The following is a 22,540-nucleotide window of genomic DNA, read 5'->3' on the forward strand; positions in this document are numbered from 1 at the left end:
TCGAACTTCAACTTCAAGATAGAATAAAAGACAGGCAACAGAATGATTTCAGCAAGATTTTTGATACAGTGTAATATAATACAATATAATACAGAGCACTTAGTATTTACAGTACTAGAACAGCAATTGACACTCAGGACAGAGAAATAAACCAATATTACACTCTGCCACACTGGGGCAGAGGAATATAAAAACCAGTCAATCTCTCTTTTAAAATTGGAAACAAAATAATTTCAAAGATAAACAGAAAATGTTGAGATGTTTATTTCTGGAGTACAGGAACAGTGTCTAGGGTTCAATGAGCCAGGTCACAAGATGCAGCATCAGCCTGGCATAGAGCTGGAATCGTATGTCCCAGACTCCGGAGCAGAGCGAGACTCGTACCCACACAGCACAGCCTGTCCCAAACTCTGCTCTAGAGCCCCTGTCACCACTGTCTAGAGCCCTGCTAATCACACCCAATCTGCAGCTCTGTTAATGACCCAGGAGCACAGCTGGGACACGGGTAAACCCCCCACCTCCCAATGTGGGGCGAATCCTATTTCCTCCGCTTCCTAACAAATGTCAGAATATCAGCACCTCAGCAGGAAGAAGATCTGCAGGACTGATGGTGAAAAACACAGAAACAACCAAGAAGCTGACTAACACCAGGACACCAAGCAAGTGTCCAGCCAGTGCTCTGCTAGGATCCTGTCTGGGCCCCTCCACACTCATGGGAGTCAGCAGGGTCCTGAGGGACGGGGTCCTTCCAGGGCTGTCCGGGGAAGTGCCCGCAGAGGTGAGCAGGACTAGATCAATGGTGAGGCTGTCCAAGACTTTGCCCAATCTTTGGTCTTTGGTGTGCAGAGAGGGACACCTGCACTCAAACTCAAGCCCGAGTCCTGAATTTAAGGAAACTGTCCCAACAGGGGCTCGCCATCCCACAATCCGAATTCTCCACTCCTGTTTCCTGCACACGTCCGCCCTTCCTGAAACTCTCGCTCTCCTCCAGTCCTGGAACACAGGCGTCTGCAGCCAGGGGCTCGCGACACATCAAGCCAGCCGCCGCTTCAATTAGCTAATTAAGAGAGAGTCCAGGCTTGCCCCGCCCCCTGCTGCAGCTGCTTCAATTAGCTAATTAAGAGCCCAGCCTGACCCCACCCCCTGCTGCAGCTGCTTCAATTAGCTAATTAAGAGCCCAGCCTGACCCCACCCCCTGCTGCAGCTGCTTCAATTAGCTAATTAAGAGCCCAGGCTGACCCCACCCCCTGCTGCAGCTGCTTCAATTAGCCAATTAAGAGCCCAGGCTGGCCCCACCCCCTGCTGCAGCTGCTTCAATTAGCTAATTAAGAGCCCAGCCTGGCCCCACCCCCTGCTGCAGCTGCTTCAATTAGCTAATTAAGAGCCTGGCCTGGCCCCACCCCCTGCTGCAGCTGCTTCAATCAGCTAATTAACAGCCTGGCCTGGCCCCACCCCCTGCTGCAGCTGATTCAATTAGCTAATTAACAGCCCGGCCTGGGCCTCCCCCTGCAGTTGCTTCAATTAGCTAATTAAGAGCCCAGCCTGGCCCCACCCCCTGCTGCAGCTGCTTCAATTAGCTAATTAAGAGCCCAGCCTGGCCCCACCCCCTGCTGCAGCTGCTTCAATTAGCTAATTAAGAGCCCAGCCTGGCCCCACCCCCCCGCTGCAGCTGCTTCAATTAGCTAATTAAGAGCCCAGCCTGGCCCCGCCCCCTGCTGCAGCTGCTTAAATTAGCTAATTAAGAGCCCAGCCTGGCCCCACCCCCTTCTGCAGCTGCTTCAATTAGCTAATTAAGAGCCCAGGCTGGCCCCACCCCCTGCTGCAGCTGCTTCAATTAGCTAATTAAGAGCCCGGCCTGGCCCCACCCCCTGCCCCCTGCTGCCTCCCCGGGGGCTCCCCAGGGCTGAGCTCTGAGTGCACGGGGCGCAAGGGGGTGCCCAGGGAGTCCTGGGAGTCCTGGGGCAGGGGCCTCATCTCCAGGCCCCCCTCCTCGTGCAGGAAGGGCACCCCCACTGGCTGGCTGTAGAGGGACGCCTGCAGGTCCAGGTTGATGCAGAAGAGGCCGGGCAGCAGCTGGCGCTGGTACTGGTCGAGGCGGGCGATCAGGTCCAGCAGCGAGGAGCCCGCCGGCAGCAGGCCGGCCCCCACCGGAGCAGAGTGAGAGCGGCGCAGCTCCAGCTGATAGGACAGCCTGAGAGAGAGAGAGAGAGGGGTGACAGGTACACACAGTGTGCAGGACAGAGTGTTACAGTGTGTTAGTGGAGTGTTACACTGTGTGCAGTACAGAGTGTTACAGTGTGTTAGTGGAGTGTTACACTGTGTGCAGTACAGAGTGTTACAGTCTGGTACAGTGTGCAGTACAGTGTGTTAATGGAGTGTTACAGTGTGGTACAGTGTGCAGGACAGAGTGTTACAGTGTGTGCAGTACAGAGTGTTACAGTGTGTTAGTGGAGTGTTACAGTGTGCAATATAGTGTGTTAGTGTGCAGTACAGAGTGGTACAGTGTGTTACAGTGTGTTAGTGTGCAGTACAGAGTGGTACAGTGTGGTGCAGTGTGTTAGTGGAGTGTGCAGTACAGTGTGTTTGTATGCAGTACAGAGTGGTAGAGTGTGTTACAGTGTGCAGTACAGTGTGGTGCAATGTGTTACAGTGTGTTAGTGGAGTGTGCAGTACAGAGTGGTACAGTGTGGTACAGTGTACAGAAAGAGATTTTCTTGCCTAGCAGAGACGCGCTGACTCAGGCTCCTCCTGAACTGTCGCATGAGACACTGCAGTAGCTTCAAACTCTGCTCCCTCATCCAGCTCAAGTCTTCGGGTACATCAGGCAACCACTCCAGCAGCCTGGCACACAAACACACAAACACAGTCACCACCAGCAGCCTGGCACACAAACACACAAACACAGTCACCACCAGCAGCCTGGCACACGGACACACAAACACAGCCACGACCAGCAGCCTGGCACACAAACACACAAACACAGTCACCACCAGCAGCCTGGCACACGGACACACAAACACAGTCACCACCAGCAGCCTGGCACACAAACACACAAACACAGCCACCACCAGCAGCCTGGCACACGGACACACAAACACATCCACGACCAGCAGCCTGGCACACAAACACACAAACACAGTCACCACCAGCAGCCTGGCACACGGACACACAAACACAGTCACCACCAGCAGCCTGGCACACGGACACACAAACACAGCCACCACCAGCAGCCTGGCACACAAACGCACAAACACAGCCACCACCAGCAGCCTGGCACACAAACACACACAGACACACAGTCACCACCAGCAGCCTGGCACACAAACACACACAGACACACAGTCACCACCAGCAGCCTGGCACACAAACACACACAGACACACAGCCACCACCAGCAGCCTGGCACACAAACACACACAGACACACAGCCACCACCAGCAGCCTGGCACACAGACACACAAACACAGCCACCACCAGCAGCCTGGCACACAGACACACACAGACACACAGTCACCACCAGCAGCCTGGCACACAGACACACAGACACACAGTCACCACCAGCAGCCTGGCACACAAAAACACAAACACAGCCACCACCAGCAGCCTGGCACACAAACACACAAACACAGTCACCACCAGCAGCCTGGCACACGGACACACACAGACACACAGCCACCACCAGCAGCCTGGCACACAAACACACAAACACAGCCACCACCAGCAGCCTGGCACACAAACACACACAGACACACAGTCACCACCAGCAGCCTGGCACACAAACACACACAGACACACAGTCACCACCAGCAGCCTGGCACACAAACACACACAGACACACAGTCACCACCAGCAGCCTGGCACACAAACACACACAGACACACAGCCACCACCAGCAGCCTGGCACACAAACACACACAGACACACAGCCACCACCAGCAGCCTGGCACACAAACACACACAGACACACAGCCACCACCAGCAGCCTGGCACACAAACACACACAGACACACAGCCACCACCAGCAGCCTGGCACACAAACACACACAGACACACAGTCACCACCAGCAGCCTGGCACACAAACACACACAGACACACAGCCACCACCAGCAGCCTGGCACACAAACACACACAGACACACAGTCACCACCAGCAGCCTGGCACACAAACACACACAGACACACAGCCACCACCAGCAGCCTGGCACACAGACACACAAACACAGCCACCACCAGCAGCCTGGCACACAGACACACACAGACACACAGTCACCACCAGCAGCCTGGCACACAAACACACACAGACACACAGTCACCACCAGCAGCCTGGCACACAAACACACACAGACACACAGTCACCACCAGCAGCCTGGCACACAAACACACACAGACACACAGCCACCACCAGCAGCCTGGCACACAAACACACACAGACACACAGCCACCACCAGCAGCCTGGCACACAGACACACAAACACAGCCACCACCAGCAGCCTGGCACACAGACACACACAGACACACAGTCACCACCAGCAGCCTGGCACACAGACACACACAGACACACAGTCACCACCAGCAGCCTGGCACACAGACACACACAGACACACAGTCACCACCAGCAGCCTGGCACACAAACACACACAGACACACAGTCACCACCAGCAGCCTGGCACACAAACACACACAGACACACAGCCACCACCAGCAGCCTGGCACACAAACACACACAGACACACAGCCACCACCAGCAGCCTGGCACACAAACACACACAGACACACAGTCACCACCAGCAGCCTGGCACACAGACACACACAGACACACAGCCACCACCAGCAGCCTGGCACACAGACACACACAGACACACAGCCACCACCAGCAGCCTGGCACACAGACACACACAGACACACAGTCACCACCAGCAGCCTGGCACACAAACACACACAGACACACAGCCACCACCAGCAGCCTGGCACACAGACACACACAGACACACAGTCACCACCAGCAGCCTGGCACACAAACACACAAACACAGCCACCACCAGCAGCCTGGCACACAAACACACACAGACACACAGTCACCACCAGCAGCCTGGCACACAGACACACACAGACACACAGCCACCACCAGCAGCCTGGCACACAGACACACACAGACACACAGCCACCACCAGCAGCCTGGCACACAGACACACACAGACACACAGTCACCACCAGCAGCCTGGCACACAGACACACAGACACACAGACACACAGACACACAGACACCACCAGCAGCCTGGCACACAAACACACAAACACAGCCACCACCAGCAGCCTGGCACACAAACACACAAACACAGCCACCACCAGCAGCCTGGCACACAAACACACACAGACACACAGCCACCACCAGCAGCCTGGCACACGGACACACAAACACAGCCACCACCAGCAGCCTGGCACACAAACACACACAGACACACAGTCACCACCAGCAGCCTGGCACACAAACACACACAGACACACAGTCACCACCAGCAGCCTGGCACACAAACACACACAGACACACAGCCACCACCAGCAGCCTGGCACACAGACACACAGACACACAGACACACAGACACACAGACACACAGACACACAGACACACAGACACACAGACACACAGACACACAGACACACAGACACACAGACACACAGACACCACCAGCAGCCTGGCACACAAACACACAGAGACACACAGTTGGTACCTGACAGTGAGGGACAGAGCAGACTCCAGAGGGAGGGTGTAGGGCATCATCATGGCAGATGCCAGTCTGATTGGCAGCAGGTTGCTAAGAGACTGAAACAGACTTTGCCTCTCCTTGCAGGCCTCCACCAGAGCTGCAGGGGGCAGCAAAGAGCAGAGAACATCAGCACCTGTCTGCCCCCCCCACACACAGACACACACACGGGGCACGCGCACGCTGGCCCCACACACACACGCACGCTGGTCCCCCCCCACACACACGGAATGCACGTGCTGGCCCCTCCATACACACATATGGTGCCACTGGCCCCCCCAGGGCCCAGGGGTATTTCAGAGGGGCAGCTGTACCTCGGTGCAGGCGTGGGGGAAGGTGGTCGAACAGACGATCCTCCACTCTGCTGGGGGCAGGAATCACAGCTCTCCGCCTCTCACCCCCCTCCCTCCCGCTGTCTTCATCCACCTCCTCCTTCTCCTTCTCCGAGGCGCCCCCTGGCTGGGGGGCCAACCCCTGCTGGGGCCCCCGGAACTGCAGCAGGCCTGCGCCCCAGAGGCAGAGACACACTGGGGTGAGGTGCAGGGTAGTGGTGAAGCTCAGACTCTCTAAAGCTCACCGGTAACGCCAGACCTCCGTCACCCATCACATCGACCACTCACCGTTCCTCCTGATGAAGTGCAGCGCGTCTCGGTACCCCTGTTTACACATCGCCTTCATCACCTGCGGTCAAGAGGAATCAGACAGTTCGGTAATGTCAGCAGCATGGCTACACCCTGGAGGTAAAACATGCAAGCTGGTCAGTCCCTCGGCGTGTCAGTCACTCAGTGGGTCAGTCCCTCAGCGGGTCAGCAGGTCAGTCACTCAACGGTCAATCTGTCAGCAGGTCAGTCCCTCAGCGGGTCAGCGGGTCAGTCCCTCAGCGGGTCAGCAGGTCAGTCCCTCAGTCGGTCAGTCTGTCAGCAGGTCAGTCCCTCAGCAGGTTAGTATCTCGGTCCCTCAGCGGGTCAGCCCCTCAGCGGGTCAGCAGGTCAGTCACTCAACGGTCAATCTGTCAGCAGGTCAGTCCCTCAGTGGGTCAGCAGGTCAGTCCCTCAGCGAGTCAATCTGTCAGCGGGTCAGCAGGTCAGTCCCTCAGTGGGTAAGTCTCTCAGCGGGCCAGCAGGTCGGTCATTCAGAGGGTCAGTCACTCAGCGGGTCAGTCCCTCAGTTGATCAGTCTGTCAACAGGTCAGTCCCTCAGCAGGTCAGCAGGTCAGTCCTTCAGCGAGTCAGTCTGTCAGCAGGTCAGTCCCTCAGTCACTCAGCAGGTCAGTCACTCAGCGGGTCAATCTGTCTGCAAGTCAGTCCCTCAGCGGGTCAGCAGGTCAGTCACTCAGCAGCTCAGTCACTCAGCGGTCAATCTGTCAGCTGGTCAGTCACTCAGTGAGTCAGTCACTCAGCGGTCAATCTGTCTGCAGGTCAGTCCCTCAGCAGGTCAGCAGCTCAGTCACTCAGCGGTCAGTCACTCAACGGGTCAGTCCCTCAGTCGGTCAGTCTGTCAGCAGGTCAGTCCCTCAGCGGGTCAGCAGCTCAGTCACTCAGCGGTCAGTCACTCAACGGGTCAGTCCCTCAGTCGGTCAGTCTGTCAGCAGGTCAGTCCCTCAGCGGGTCAGCTGGTCAGTCCCTCAGTGGGTCAGTCCCTCAGTGGGTCAATCCGTCAGCGGGTCAGTCACTCAGCGGGTCAGTCACTCAGCGGGTCAGTCACTCAGCGGGTCAGTCACTCAGCGGGTCAGTCACTCAGCGGGTCAGCAGGTCAGTCCCTCAGTGGGTCAATCTGTCTACAGGTCAGTCCCTCAGCGGGTCAGCAGGTCAGTCCCTCAGTGGGTCAATCTGTCTGCAGGTCAGTCCCTCAGCGGGTCAGCGGGTCAGCAGGTCAGTCCCTCAGCAGGTCAGTCCCTCTGTGGGTCAATCTGTCTGCAGGTCAGTCCCTCAGCGGGTCAGTCCTTAGCGGGCCAGCAGATCAGTCACTCAGCGGGTCAGCAGGTCAGTCACTCAGCGGGTCAGTCTGTCAGCAGGTCAGTCCCTCAGCGGGTCAGCAGGTCAGTCCCTCAGCGGGTCAATCTGCTAGCAGGCCAGTCCCTCAGCGGGTCAGTCCTTAGCGGGTCAGCTGGTCAGTCACTCAGCGGGTCAGTCCCTCAGCGGGTCAGCAGGTCAGTCCTTTAGCAGGTCAGACCCTCAGCGGGTCAGCTGGTCAGTCACTCAGCGGGTCAATCTGTCTGCAGGTCAGTCCCTCAGCGGGTCAGCTGGTCAGTCACTCAGTCGGTCAGTCTGTCAGCATGTCAGTCCCTCAGGGGTCAGCAGGTCAGTCACTCAACGGGTCAGTCACTCAGCGGTCAATCTGTCAGCAGGTCAGCCCCTCAGCGGGTCAATCTGTCTGCAGGTCAGTCACTCAATGGGTCAGCAGGTCAGTCCCTCAGTGGGTCAGTCCCTCAGCGGGTCAGCTGGTCAGTCCCTCAGTGGGTCAGTCTGTAAGCAGGTCAGTCCCTCAGCGGGTCAGCAGGTCAGTCACTCAGCGGGTCCATCTGTCAGCAGGTCAGTCCCTCAGTCGGTCAGTTTGTCAACAGGTCAGTCCCTCAGTGGGTCAGTAGGTCAGTCCTTTAGCAGGTCAGTCTCTCAGCGGGTCAGTCTGTCAGTAAGTCAGTCTCTCAGTGGGTCAGCAGGTCAGTCTGTCAGCAGGTCAGTCCCTCAGCGGGACAGCAGGTCAGTCCCTCAGTGGGTCAATCTGTCTGCAGGTCAGTCCCTCAGTCACTCAGTGGGTCAGTCCCTCAGCGGGTCAGCAGGTCAGTCCCTCAGTCACTCAGCGGGTCAGTCCCTCAGCGGGTCAGTCTGTCAGCAGGTCAGTCCCTCAGTCACTCAGTGAGTCAGTCCCTCAGCGGGTCAGCAGGCCAGTCACTCAGCGGTCAATCTGTCTGCAGGTCAGTCCCTCAGCGGGTCAGCAGGTCAGTCACTCAGCGGTCAGTCTGTCAACAGGTCAGTCCCTCAGCAGGTTAATATCTCGGTCCCTCAGCGGGTCAGTCCCTCAGCGGGTCAGGGGGTCAGCAGGTTAGTCCCTCAGTGGGTCAGTCCTTAGCGGGTCAGCTGGTCAGTCACTCAGCGGGTCAATCTGTCTGCAGGTCAGTCTATCAGCAGGTCAATCCCTCAGTGGGTCAGCAGGTCAGTCCTTTAGCAGGTCAGTCACTCAGCGGTCAATCTGTCAGCAGGTCAGTCCCTCAACGGGTCAGTCTGTCAGCAGGTCAGTCCCTCAGCGGGTCAGTCTGTCAGTCCCTCAGTGGGTCAATCTGTCTGCAGGTCAGTCCCTCAGCGGGTCAGCGGGTCAGTCACTCAGTGGGACAGTCCCTCAGTGGGTCAATCTGTCTGCAGGTCAGTCCCTCAGCAGGTTAGTATCTCAGTCCCTCAGCGGGTCAGTCCCTCAGCGGGTCAGCGGGTCAGCGGGTCAGCAGGTCAGCGGGTCAGCGGGTCAGCAGGTTAGTCCCTCAGTGGGTCAATCTCTCAGCATGTCAGTCCCTCAGCGGGTCAGTCCCTCAGCGGGTCAGTCCCTCAGTGGGTCAGTCCCTCAGCGGGACAGCAGGTCAGTCACTCAGCGGGTCAGTCCCTCAGCAGGTCAGCTGGTCAGTCACTCAGTCGGTCAGTCTGTCAGCATGTCAGTCCCTCAGGGGTCAGCAGGTCAGTCACTCAACGGGTCAGTCCCTCAGTGGGTCAGTCTGTCAGCAGGTCAGTCCCTCAGCGGGTCAGCAGGTCAGTCCCTCAGCGGGTCAGCAGGTCAGTCCCTCAGCGGGTCAGTCCCTCAGTCGGTCAGTCTGTCAGTAGGTCAGTCTCTCAGCGGGTCAGCAGGTCAGTCTGTCAGCAGGTCAGTCCCTCAGCGGGACAGCAGGTAAGTCCCTCAGCGGGTCAGTCCCTCAGCGGGTCAGCAGGTCAGTCCCTTAGCGGGTCAGTCTGTCAACAGGTCAGTCCCTCAGTGGGTCAGTCTCTCAGCGGGTCAGCAGGTCAGTCATTCAGAGGGTCAGTCACTCAGCGGGTCAGTCCCTCAGTCGATCAGTCTGTCAACAGGTCAGTCCCTCAGCGGGTCAGCAGGTCAGTCCCTCAGCGGGTCAGCAGGTCAGTCCCTCAGCGGGTCAGTCTGTCAGCAGGTCAGTCCCTCAGTCACTCAGTGGGTCAGTCCCTCAGTGGGTCAATCTGTCTGCAGGTCAGTCCCTCAGCGGGTCAGCAGGTCAGTCCCTCAGCGGGTCAGTCCCTCAGCGGGTCAGCAGGTCAGTCACTCAACGGGTCAGTCCCTAAGTGGGTCAGTCCCTCAGCGGGTCAGCAGGTCAGTCCCTCAGCGGGTCAGTCCCTCAGCGGGTCAGCTGGTCAGTCACTCAGTCGGTCAGTCTGTCAGCATGTCAGTCCCTCAGTGGGTCAGCAGGTCAGTCACTCAACGGGTCAGTCCCTCAGTGGGTCAGTCCCTCAGCGGGTCAGTCCCTCAGCGGGTCAGCTGGTCAGTCCCTCAGCGGGTCCATCTGTCAGAAGGTCAGTCCCTCAGTCGGTCAGTTTGTCAACAGGTCAGTCCCTCAGCGGGTCAGTAGGTCAGTCACTCAGTGGGTCAGTCTGTCAGCAGGTCAGTCCCTCAGCGGGTCAGTAGGTCAGTCACTCAGTGGGTCAGTCTGTCAGCAGGTCAGTCCCTCAGTCGGTCAGTAGGTCAGTCCCTCAGTCGGTCAGTTTGTCAACAGGTCAGTCCCTCAGCGGGTCAGTAGGTCAGTCCTTTAGCAGGTCAGTCACTCAGTGGGTCAGTCTGTCAGCAGGTCAGTCCCTCAGTCGGTCAGTAGGTCAGTCCCTCAGTCGGTCAGTTTGTCAGCAGGTCAGTCACTCAGCGGGTCGGCAGGTTAGCAGTCCAGTCCCTCGAGCGGGCACACACCTGTGGGTCAGGGGGAAACAGTGCCCGGCTCAGCCGGTACAGGTTGCTGAGGGAGAGCTGGATGCTGGTGTTGGTGACGCGCAGCTCGTGCAGGCTGGAGCTGCTGTCCCGCGGACAGATGTCGCTCTCGCCTGAGAACGGGGACACAGTAATGGTGTTCTTCAGCTCATACTGCGGCACGTTATCCGAGATCCCCCCGTCCACGTAGCGCTGGGCAGAAAGAGGGAGGAGGTCATCACCCCCACACTGACCAGAGAGAGGGAGGAGGTCATCACCCCCACACTGACCAGAGAGAGGGAGGGGGTCATCACCCCCACACTGACCAGAGAGAGGGAGGGGGTCATCACCCCCACACTGACCAGACAAGACAGAGATGGGGCGCTGTGCTCCGGGCACCCCTACACAGACAGAGGCAGCCCATGTGTGGGTCGGGGCTGGGTCTCCCTCGCCAGCACGAGGAAGGACCAGGGAGAGACAGAGACAGAAGGCCAGAGCACAGAGAGAGAGGAGAGGAGGTGGAAGAAGAGAGGATAATAATAATACAGTGTGTGACCTCCTGTCCCAGCACGAGGAATAATGAGCCTGTCTCTCAATAATAATAATACAGTGTGTGATCTCCTGTCCCAGCCTGAGGAACAGACAGTGAGCCTGTCTCTCAATAATAATAATACAGTGTGTGATCTCCTGTCCCAGCCTGAGGAACAGTGAGCCTGTCTCTCAATAATAATAATACAGTGTGTGACCTCCTGTCCCAGCCTGAGGAACAGTGAGCCTGTCTCTCAATAATAATAATACAGTGTGTGATCTCCTGTCCCAGCCTGAGGAACAGTGAGCCTGTCTCTCAATAATAATAATACAGTGTGTGACCTCCTGTCCCAGCCTGAGGAAGAGACAGTGAGCCTGTCTCTCAATAATAATAATACAGTGTGTGACCTCCTGTCCCAGCCTGAGGAACAGTGAGCCTGTCTCTCAATAATAATAATACAGTGTGTGATCTCCTGTCCCAGCCTGAGGAACAGTGAGCCTGTCTCTCAATAATAATAATACAGTGTGTGACCTCCTGTCCCAGCCTGAGGAACAGTGAGCCTGTCTCTCAATAATAATAATACAGTGTGTGATCTCCTGTCCCAGCCTGAGGAACAGTGAGCCTGTCTCTCAATAATAATAATACAGTGTGTGATCTCCTGTCCCAGCCTGAAGAACAGTGAGCCTGTCTCTCAATAATAATAATACAGTGTGTGACCTCCTGTCCCAGCCTGAGGAAGAGACAGTGAGCCTGTCTCTCAATAATAATAATACAGTGTGTGACCTCCTGTCCCAGCCTGAGGAACAGTGAGCCTGTCTCTCAATAATAATAATACAGTGTGTGATCTCCTGTCCCAGCCTGAGGAACAGACAGTGAGCCTGTCTCTCAATAATAATAATGCAGTGTGTGATCTCCTGTCCCAGCACGAGGAATAATGAGCCTGTCTCTCAATAACAATAATACAGTGTGTGATCTCCTGTCCCAGCCTGAAGAACAGTGAGCCTGTCTCTCAATAATAATAATACAGTGTGTGATCTCCTGTCCCAGCCTGAGGAACAGACAGTGAGCCTGTCTCTCAATAATAATAATACAGTGTGTGATCTCCTGTCCCAGCACGAGGAATAATGAGCCTGTCTCTCAATAACAATAATACAGTGTGTGATCTCCTGTCCCAGCCTGAAGAACAGTGAGCCTGTCTCTCAATAATAATAATACAGTGTGTGATCTCCTGTCCCAGCCTGAGGAAGAGACAGTGAGCCTGTCTCTCAATAATAATAATACAGTGTGTGATCTCCTGTCCCAGCCTGAGGAACAGACAGTGAGCCTGTCTCTCAATAATAATAATACAGTGTGTGATCTCCTGTCCCAGCCTGAGGAACAGACAGTGAGCCTGTCTCTCAATAATAATAATACAGTGTGTGACCTCCTGTCCCAGCCTGAGGAACAGACAGTGAGCCTGTCTCTCAATAATAATAATGCAGTGTGTGATCTCCTGTCCCAGCCTGAGGAACAGTGAGCCTGTCTCTCAATAATAATAATACAGTGTGTGATCTCCTGTCCCAGCCTGAGGAACAGTGAGCCTGTCTCTCAATAATAATAATACAGTGTGTGATCTCCTGTCCCAGCCTGAGGAACAGACAGTGAGCCTGTCTCTCAATAATAATAATACAGTGTGTGATCTCCTGTCCCAGCCTGAGGAACAGTGAGCCTGTCTCTCAATAATAATAATACAGTGTGTGACCTCCTGTCCCAGCCTGAGGAACAGTGAGCCTGTCTCTCAATAATAATAATACAGTGTGTGATCTCCTGTCCCAGCCTGAGGAACAGACAGTGAGCCTGTCTCTCAATAATAATAATGCAGTGTGTGATCTCCTGTCCCAGCCTGAGGAACAGTGAGCCTGTCTCTCAATAATAATAATAGTGTGTGACCTCCTGTCCCAGCCTGAGGAACAGTGAGCCTGTCTCTCAATAATAATACAGTGTGTGATCTCCTGTCCCAGCCTGAGGAACACACAGCCTGTCTCTCAATAAATACACAATAATAATGACTAACTGTTAGAGCTTTAGCAAGACTAATTATTCAGGCAGGAGAGTAAAGCTGTTGAATTTTAAAGGGAGAGGAGGGATGGGGGGGGACAGAGGAACAGACAGAAAGAGGAAGAGGAATATGAAGACGTTGCACAATGGAGCTGTAACACTGACAGCAGAGCGGACAAAGGGCAGCCGGTGACTCACCACGCCCTGCAGCGCTGGAGGGATCAGGCCGCAGTACACCGGGATGAACGCACTGCACACGCAGGCCTGCGGAGACAAACACACTCGGCATTACACCCTGCTGCCCCGTCTTCTCTCTGCCTCTGGGTTTATTTCTCTCTCTGATGGCTCAACGGTCAAACCTCTGACTACAATTCCCTGTCTGTTGCACCAATAAAGCTTTTTTCAACAGGGTCCTGCTGTCGCCAGCTCATTAGCATTTCCTGAAAGGTCCTGGGCAATGCCCCAGCACTGTCCTGGTTTCTGCCCTGAGCTCTCCTGCTCTAGCTGCCCACTGGTGAGCGTCAGGTGACTTCCTCTGCAGGTCCTTTCCTATACAGCCTTCTTACCTTTCTGCTCCAGCTGGCCCACTGCACCAGGCCAGGAGGAGGGGGAGGATGAATATATTAAAAGTTCACCTCTGACCTGCACCCTATCCCTTGACAACAGACCAATCTCCTTCCATACTGATAGCCCCATAGCATCTACACTGACTGGAGGAGAGACCCGGCTCTCAGCGAGAGCTCACAGCAGAGTCACGCTGACTGGAGGAGAGACCCGGCTCTCAGCGAGAGCTCACAGCAGAGTCACGCTGACTGGAGGAGAGACCCGGCTCTCAGCGAGAGCTCACAGCAGAGTCACGCTGACTGGAGGAGAGACCCGGCTCTCAGCGAGAGCTCACAGCAGAGTCACGCTGACTGGAGGAGAGACCCGGCTCTCAGCGAGAGCTCACAGCAGAGTCACGCTGACTGGAGGAGAGACCCGGCTCTCAGCGAGAGCTCACAGCAGAGTCACGCCGACTGGAGGAGAGACCCGGCTCTCAGCGAGAGCTCACAGCAGAGTCAGGCTGACTGGAGGAGAGACCCGGCTCTCAGCGAGAGCTCACAGCAGAGTCAGGCTGATGAAATGGCAGTGTGACAGGAGAGTTTCAGCGAGGTGGGGACTCGGTGCTCTGACCTGTACGAGCTCCTCCTTGGTGTTGAACTCGGACACCAGCACGTTCTCGCCGTCCGACACGCGCGTGAGCGAGATGCCCAGGCGGCCCGTGGCGAGGACGTGGGCGTCGGGGGGCAGCGTGCGGTACAGCAGGGTGCGCATGATCTTCACCAGGTTGAAGGAGGGGTGCATGGGCCCCAGGACGCGGCGCCGGGCCTCCTTCGCCACGTCGATGATGTTCGCTCCCGCCTCCCCTGCGGAAACACAGCGTCAGCAGCTGGGAATGAGCCCACAGGCACCAGACACAGACAAGAGACACTTCGGACTCCTGCAGGCAGCTCAGCACTGTCAGTCCAGCAGTCCCAGCAGTGACCAGTGTGGCCAGTCAGCAGTCCAAGCAGTGACCAGTCCAGCAATCCCAGCAGTGACCATTAACATAACATCACTTTATTAGCCCTATACAATTTCATGCATCAGGAATTTCCCTTTTACAGACCCCAGCTTTTCTCCATGAGACACAGACACACAGACAGGGAGAGAAGCTGGGGGTCAGAGCACAGGGTCAGACATTGTACAGAGCCCCTGGAGCAGTTGGGGTTAAGGGCCTTGCTCAGGGGCCCAACAGATTAAGATTCCTCTGCCGGCTGTGGGATTTGAACTTGCAACCTTCCAGCCACAGGCAGAGATCCTGAGCCACAGAGCCACAGCTCCGCTCCATGACACTGCCCCATGACAGTGTGACCAGTCAGCAGTCCCAGCAGTTACCAGTTTGACCAGTCCAGCAGTCCCAGCAGTGACCAGAGTGACAAGTCCAGCAATGCCTAGTCCCAGCAGTGACCAGTCCAGCAATGACCAGCCCAGCAATGACCAGCAGTAACCAGAGTGACCAGTCCCAGCAGTAACCAGTCCAGCAATGCCTAGTCCCAGCAGTGACTAGACCAGTCCAGCAATGCCTAGTCCCAGCAGTAACCAGTATGGCCAGTACAGCAGTGACTAGAGTAACCAGTCCAGCTCAGTCATGAGCGGTACGGTTACGGGCGCTTTGCCCTGTTGCCCCGATCGCGGTACTGAAGCGGTGTATCTACAGCCGCAGTGTGATCTGCGCCACAGGGCGCTGCGTCCGCAGCGGGTCACAGGACAGTCTCTCACCCAGGCATGCCCCGGTGACCAGGGCAGAGGCGGTGAGCGCTCCGGCCGAGGCTCCGTAGATGTGCCTGGCATTCTCCACCAGGAACGGGGCCTGCTCCTGCAGGCAGCTCGCCACGCCGATGTGGTAAATGCCGAGAAACCCGCAGCCGGCGAAGGAGATATTCCAGGGCGAGTCCAGGGGAAACATGGTGGAGGAGCGCCCAGCGGTGCCCCGGGCGACACCAGGTCGGACACCGGCCCGCCCCCGCCGCGAACGGGAGGAGCTGCGGCGACAACCGGCGGCGAAGCGGAGCTCCCCGGGCAGCTGTGTCCGCTGGTCCGGCGAGAGGACGCGTCCACAGCACACAGGCGACGAAGGAGTGCTGGTCACACCAGCCCGTGTACCCCCAGCATCGCTGCCGGCGTAACCACGGTGGCAAACGTTACCCGCAACGGAATTAATGCTCAGTATTCACGTCCAGGTCCGTCTTCCGCAGTCAGCTTTAACCCCACTGTACTATACCGGGCTGTCGCTGCCGTGTTTACGGCTCTGAGGCGCTGGGCCTGCGCCAGCCGCGTTTTGTTTACGGCGCCCCGGCCTCTCCTGCCACTCAAGCCGCGTCGGCGCAACTGCCCCGCCCTACAGGCGCGGCTTGAGCCCCCGGTCCAATCCGGCCCGGGCTGGGGGCGACACCCTCCGCTGTTACCCAACAGCCCGGGCAGTAAACAGCCCCGGAGTGGGTGGGGCTGCGCGTGAGCTGCTGGGGCCCAGCCCAGCGACTTTTGCTCCAGAATGCGGCTCTGGGAAACGTGATGAGGGGACAAGATGTTTCTAGGAAGCTGATCAACACTGTGAAACAAAGTCAAAACAGAACAAACAACATAAATGCCACACCAATATAGCCTGTAGTGTACTCTGGAGAAGTAATTTACAGATGAGCTGGACTGAGTGTCTCTACAGTATCTACAGCTCTGATGAGGGAGTGTTAGTGTGAAGTTACAGAGGAGCTGGATTGAGTGTCTCTACAGTATCTACAGCTCTGATGAGGGAGTGTTAGTGTGAAGTTACAGAGGAGCTGGACTGAGTGTCTACAGTATCTCCAGCTCTGATGAGGGAGTGTTAGTGTGAAGTTACAGAGGAGCTGGACTGAGTGTCTACAGTATCTACAGCTCTGATGAGGGAGTGTTAGTGTGAAGTTACAGATGAACTGGACTGAGTGTCTCTACAGTATCTACAGCTCTGATGAGGGAGTGTTAGTGTGAAGTTACAGATGAACTGGACTGAGTGTCTACAGTATCTACAGCTCTGATGAGGGAGTGTTAGTGTGAAGTTACAGAGGAGCTGGACTGAGTGTCTACAGTATCTCCAGCTCTGATAAGGGAGTGTTAGTGTGAAGTTACAGATGAGCTGGACTGAGTGTCTACAGTATCTCCAGCTCTGATGAGGGAGTGTTAGTGTGAAGTTACAGATGAGCTGGACTGAGTGTCTACAGTATCTCCAGCTCTGATGAGGGAGTGTTAGTGTGAAGTTACAGATGAACTGGACTGAGTGTCTCTACAGTATCTACAGCTCTGATGAGGGAGTGTTAGTGTGAAGTTACAGATGAGCTGGACTGAGTGTCTCTACAGTATCTCCAGCTCTGATGAGGGAGTGTTAGTGTGAAGTTACAGATGAGCTGGACTGAGTGTCTCTACAGTATTTCCAGCTCTGATGAGGGAGTGTTAGTGTGAAGTTACAGATGAACTGGACTGAGTGTCTCTACAGTATCTACAGCTCTGATGAGGGAGTGTTAGTGTAAAGTTACAGATGAGCTGGACTGAGTGTCTACAGTATCTACAGCTCTGATGAGGGAGTGTTAGTGTGAAGTTACAGAGGAGCTGGACTGAGTGTCTCTACAGTATCTCCAGCTCTGATGAGGGAGTGTTAGTGTGAAGTTACAGATGAGCTGGACTGAGTGTCTACAGTATCTACAGCTCTGATGAGGGAGTGTTAGTGTGAAGTTACAGAGGAGCTGGACTGAGTGTCTACAGTATCTCCAGCTCTGATGAGGGAGTGTTAGTGTGAAGTTACAGAGGAGCTGGACTGAGTGTCTACAGTATCTCCAGCTCTGATGAGGGAGTGTTAGTGTGAAGTTACAGAGGAGCTGGACTGAGTGTCTACAGTATCTACAGCTCTGATGAGGGAGTGTTAGTGTGAAGTTACAGAGGAGCTGGATTGAGTGTCTCTACAGTATCTACAGCTCTGATGAGGGAGTGTTAGTGTGAAGTTACAGAGGAGCTGGACTGAGTGTCTACAGTATCTGCAGCTCTGATGTGGGAGTGTTAGTGTGAAGTTACAGAGGAGCTGGACTGAGTGTCTACAGTATCTCCAGCTCTGATAAGGGAGTGTTAGTGTGAAGTTACAGATGAGCTGGACTGAGTGTCTACAGTATCTCCAGCTCTGATGAGGGAGTGTTAGTGTGAAGTTACAGATGAGCTGGACTGAGTGTCTACAGTATCTCCAGCTCTGATGAGGGAGTGTTAGTGTGAAGTTACAGATGAACTGGACTGAGTGTCTCTACAGTATCTACAGCTCTGATGAGGGAGTGTTAGTGTGAAGTTACAGATGAGCTGGACTGAGTGTCTCTACAGTATCTCCAGCTCTGATGAGGGAGTGTTAGTGTGAAGTTACAGATGAGCTGGACTGAGTGTCTCTACAGTATTTCCAGCTCTGATGAGGGAGTGTTAGTGTGAAGTTACAGATGAACTGGACTGAGTGTCTCTACAGTATCTACAGCTCTGATGAGGGAGTGTTAGTGTAAAGTTACAGATGAGCTGGACTGAGTGTCTACAGTATCTACAGCTCTGATGAGGGAGTGTTAGTGTGAAGTTACAGAGGAGCTGGACTGAGTGTCTCTACAGTATCTCCAGCTCTGATGAGGGAGTGTTAGTGTGAAGTTACAGATGAGCTGGACTGAGTGTCTACAGTATCTACAGCTCTGATGAGGGAGTGTTAGTGTGAAGTTACAGAGGAGCTGGACTGAGTGTCTACAGTATCTCCAGCTCTGATGAGGGAGTGTTAGTGTGAAGTTACAGAGGAGCTAGACTGAGTGTCTACAGTATCTACAGCTCTGATGAGGGAGTGTTAGTGTGAAGTTACAGAGGAGCTGGACTGAGTGTCTACAGTATCTCCAGCTCTGATGAGGGAGTGTTAGTGTGAAGTTACAGAGGAGCTGGACTGAGTGTCTACAGTATCTACAGCTCTGATGAGGGAGTGTTAGTGTGAAGTTACAGAGGAGCTGGATTGAGTGTCTCTACAGTATCTACAGCTCTGATGAGGGAGTGTTAGTGTGAAGTTACAGAGGAGCTGGACTGAGTGTCTACAGTATCTGCAGCTCTGATGTGGGAGTGTTAGTGTGAAGTTACAGAGGAGCTGGACTGAGTGTCTACAGTATCTCCAGCTCTGATGAGGGAGTGTTAGTGTGAAGTTACAGAGGAGCTGGACTGAGTGTCTACAGTATCTCCAGCTCTGATGAGGGAGTGTTAGTGTAAAGTTACAGATGAACTGGACTGAGTGTTTCTACAGAATCTACAGCTCTGATGAGGGAGATTTCTCAGTTAACTGAATAACTTTTGTAAACGTTGACAAAAGTTTAGATTTTAGGTTTACTAAGCAGGAATGAACTGTATGAATAACTGTGTATGAATGAACCGGTTAAATAACTATAGCAACATACTGTGTTGTGTCCTGACCTGCGGCAGGTCCTTCCATTGTGCTCCAGCTACCGTGATGGTTGTCCGTCGTGTCCGACGATGACGGTTGTACTCTGTGCAGCTCGTCTGGAGGATGAGCTGCATGAAGAAACCTGTGCGGAACAGCTTTTTGAAGTGGGAAATCTGTTGACTGGGACAGTCCCACTGTCACGACCACCAGCCAGTGGAGATCATCTCACAAAAGAACTCACCAGTACCAGCAGCGGGTTAATAATAACGAGCGCCGCCGCACGTGTTAATCCATCAGCATACGCTCTACCAGCACCATTTAAACCATCCTGTCCCTCTTCCCGCTCCTCGGCATTGAGTTTACTCCCAGAGAGCTCTACTTGGTGATTCCTAAACCTTGTGTCACTCTGGATTTTGGACTACCCCTTTTGCCATTTGACTTTGTACCTCGCCTCTCGATTCGGCTTGTTTGCCTCCGGTGTCTGTCCTGGATTTCAAACCACCTTACTCCCTTTGCCCACGATCTCGCCTCTCGATTCTGATTGTTTGTTGCCGTGACTACCAGCTACTCCTGCAGCTGCACAGGATCCATATCTACTCATTAGTGTATCCTTACACCCACTCTCTCGACCTCAGAAGCCTGGGTCCAGCGGTACAAGTAGTTGTCACGACTGGAGACTTCCTTGGTTCCAGTGGACTTCCAGTGGATTGCCATGACACTTTTCTGTGCCCTTCACTTTCCACAGAGCATTGCAACAGTGTAGTGTCCCATCACACCATACTGGGGCATCAGGACCCATACAGACTGCAGGGTGAGCGCCCCCTGCTGGCCCCACTAACACCTCTTCTAGCAGCAGCCTCAGCTTTCCCAGGAGTCTCCCGTCCAGGTACTGGCCAGACTCACACTGCTGACCTGCCATGGGCTGCCAGCTGGGATCTGCAGGGTGACATGGCTGCTGGCCCCATCTACTGTAAATACAATCAAAAACAATCTTGTACAACTGCACCAAAGTTTAACAAGAAGTTCCACCTCAATGGTCACATTAATCTAATTTAGGGAATGACAATTATTATTAAATAATTATAATAATAAATTCCTTAGACTTACATAGGACTTAGCTCTTTACAGGTAATGGGGATCCCCTCCACCCCCACCAGTGTGCAGCCCCCCCTGGATGATGCTCCAATCCCCTCACACACACCAGCTCTCAGTGGGGAGGAGAGCAGAGTGATGAAGCCAGTTCAGAGATAACCACTCACATAAGCTCTCACCATTTTAGTGGGTTTGGTAGTTTCAGGAGATATTTAATGGCATTATAATATTACGGTAGGCTTTCAGTGTATCTGTGATTCTTTGCCACGTGTCTCCTCTGGGTTTTGCGGGGCTGCTGTCCTGTTCCGTACCACGAGAACAGGTCTTTCTTCGGAACAGTGCTCCAAGCAGACCTGTAGCCTGTGACACCTGAAACACCACACTGGTGCCTATGTGGGGGAAGGGTTTCAGGCTTGACCCTCTCAGACCTGCTTTAGTCAGATAACTAAAACCAGTTTGGCTGAAGCCAGAGTTACCCTGAACTCAGTTATGGGGTAAGTTATATCTGGGTACTGTAACTTGAGAAAAGCTGGAATTAGTTAAACCTGCTTTGTGAAGCTGCCCTGCCTCTCCTCCACTAGCACTCTGACTGACAGACAGAACGTTTAATCCTCTGGTTTGTTTTAATCAGGAAGACACAGACACAGAAACAGCAATCCCGCAGGAAAGTGAGTTCTGTATTCTGACATTCCACAGAAATAATCATTAACTGGAGCAGCTTTTTCCAAACAGAACTATAGACACAGAGGACATGAACTGGGTCATCAGCAGCAGCTTTGTTGTAGAGAGGGACCCCTCACCCTCTCTGCTCTGACAGGGGGACCCCTCACTCTCTCTACTCTAACAGGGAGACCCCTCACTCTCTCTGCTCTGACAGGGGACCCCTGACTCTCTCTGCTCTGACAGGGGGACCCCTCACCCTCTCTGCTCTGACAAGGGGGTCCCTCACACTCTCTACTCTAACAGGTAGACCCCTCACTCTCTCTGCTCTGACAGGGGACCCCTAACTCTCTCTGCTCTGACTGGGGGACCCCTCACTCTCTCTGCTCTGAATAGGGGGACCCCTCACTCTCTTTGCTCTGACAGGGGGATCCCTCACTCTCTCTGCTCTGAATAGGGGGACCCCTCACTCTCTCTGCTCTGACTGGGGGACCCCTCACTCTCTCTGCTCTGAATAGGGGGACCCCTCACTCTCTTTGCTCTGACAGGGGGACCCCTCTCCCTCTCTGTTCTGAAGGTGACCCCTCATTCTGGTGTCCCCTCTCAGGAACAGAGCACAAAGAAGCCCAGTGACTCACTCAGGGGACACATGAAGAGTCAGGAGTCAGTAAGAGGACACGAACCTGGAACCTTCCTGGCCACAAACAACCTGAACCCCTGGAGCGCTGGGTGTCCTGCCTGTCTTTCCCCTTCCTCTTCCTGTGACAGTATTTCCATACAGAAGGATGCTCAGAAACAGCTTTCCTCAGATTTCTCTGAAGTATGCTTACTTGTTTACATTTTACTTTCACACATGTGAACTGCTCAACCTTTAACCCCCATCTGACCCGCCCCGTCCCAGAGCGTCACACCGCCGTCCGACCCGCCCCGACCCATCGCGTCACACCGCCGTCTGACCCGTCCAGAGTAACATCGGACACCTGGGTCTGATCCAGCACCGGGATCCTACCTCTGCCCCTCAGTGAGTACAGACACCTGCACCACAAACTGGTGACACCCAACCATGGATCACACCCCACATTAATGCACACACAGCTACCCCACTGCCAGTAACACACACAACTACCCCACACAGCCGGTAATACACACACAACTACCCCACACAGCCGGTAACACACACACAGCTACCCCCACTGCCAGTAACACACACACAGCCACTACCCCACACAGCCGGTAACACACACACAGCTACGCCACACAGCCGGTAATACACACACACACAGCTACCCCCACTGCCAGTAACACACACAACTACCCCACACAGCCGGTAACACACACACACAGCTACCCCACACAGCCATAATCACACACAGCTACCCCACACAGCCGGTAATACACACACACAGCTACCCCCACTGCCAGTAACACACACACACAGCTACCCCACACAGCCGGTAACACACACACACAGCTACCCCACACAGCCGGTAACACACACAGATACCCCACACAGCCATAATCACACACACAGCTACCCCCACTGCCGGTAACACACACACACAACTACCCCACACAGCCACTAACACACACACA

The 22,540-nt window shown here is 54.7% G+C and overlaps 1 protein-coding gene across 1 annotated transcript; it reads right to left on the reverse strand.

The window, feature by feature from the left end:
• Positions 1-43: 43 nt before the first annotated feature.
• pnpla2 (patatin-like phospholipase domain containing 2) lies at positions 44-16,112 on the reverse strand. The gene is made up of 9 exons (XM_088610853.1): positions 15,514-16,112; positions 14,386-14,618; positions 13,411-13,476; positions 10,650-10,859; positions 6,383-6,443; positions 6,077-6,265; positions 5,730-5,862; positions 2,719-2,841; positions 44-2,191 (listed from the first exon to the last, which is right to left on the reverse strand). The coding sequence occupies exons 1-9, from the start codon at positions 15,698-15,700 to the stop codon at positions 1,843-1,845; spliced, it is 1,551 nt and encodes a 516-aa protein (XP_088466979.1). The 5' UTR covers positions 15,701-16,112; the 3' UTR covers positions 44-1,842.
• Between the last annotated feature and the right edge of the window lie 6,428 nt (positions 16,113-22,540).

This window comes from Lepisosteus platostomus, chromosome 18, assembly GCF_059453375.1.
Source record: "Lepisosteus platostomus isolate fLepPlt1 chromosome 18, fLepPlt1.hap1, whole genome shotgun sequence".
Taxonomy (NCBI): domain Eukaryota; kingdom Metazoa; phylum Chordata; class Actinopteri; order Semionotiformes; family Lepisosteidae; genus Lepisosteus; species Lepisosteus platostomus.

Bases quoted from the DNA above. Each gene is read 5' to 3' on its own strand.
- pnpla2 (XM_088610853.1), bottom strand. From the start codon at position 15,700: ATGTTTCCCCTGGACTCGCCCTGGAATATCTCCTTCGCCGGCTGCGGG. The intron at 14,619-15,513 runs GTGAGAGACTGT...GTGTTTCCGCAG, and splicing joins GGTCACCGGGGCATGCCTGG to GGGAGGCGGGAGCGAACATC. The intron at 2,192-2,718 runs GCAAGAAAATCT...TCTCTCTCTCAG, and splicing joins AGTCAGCGCGTCTCTGCTAG to GCTGTCCTATCAGCTGGAGC.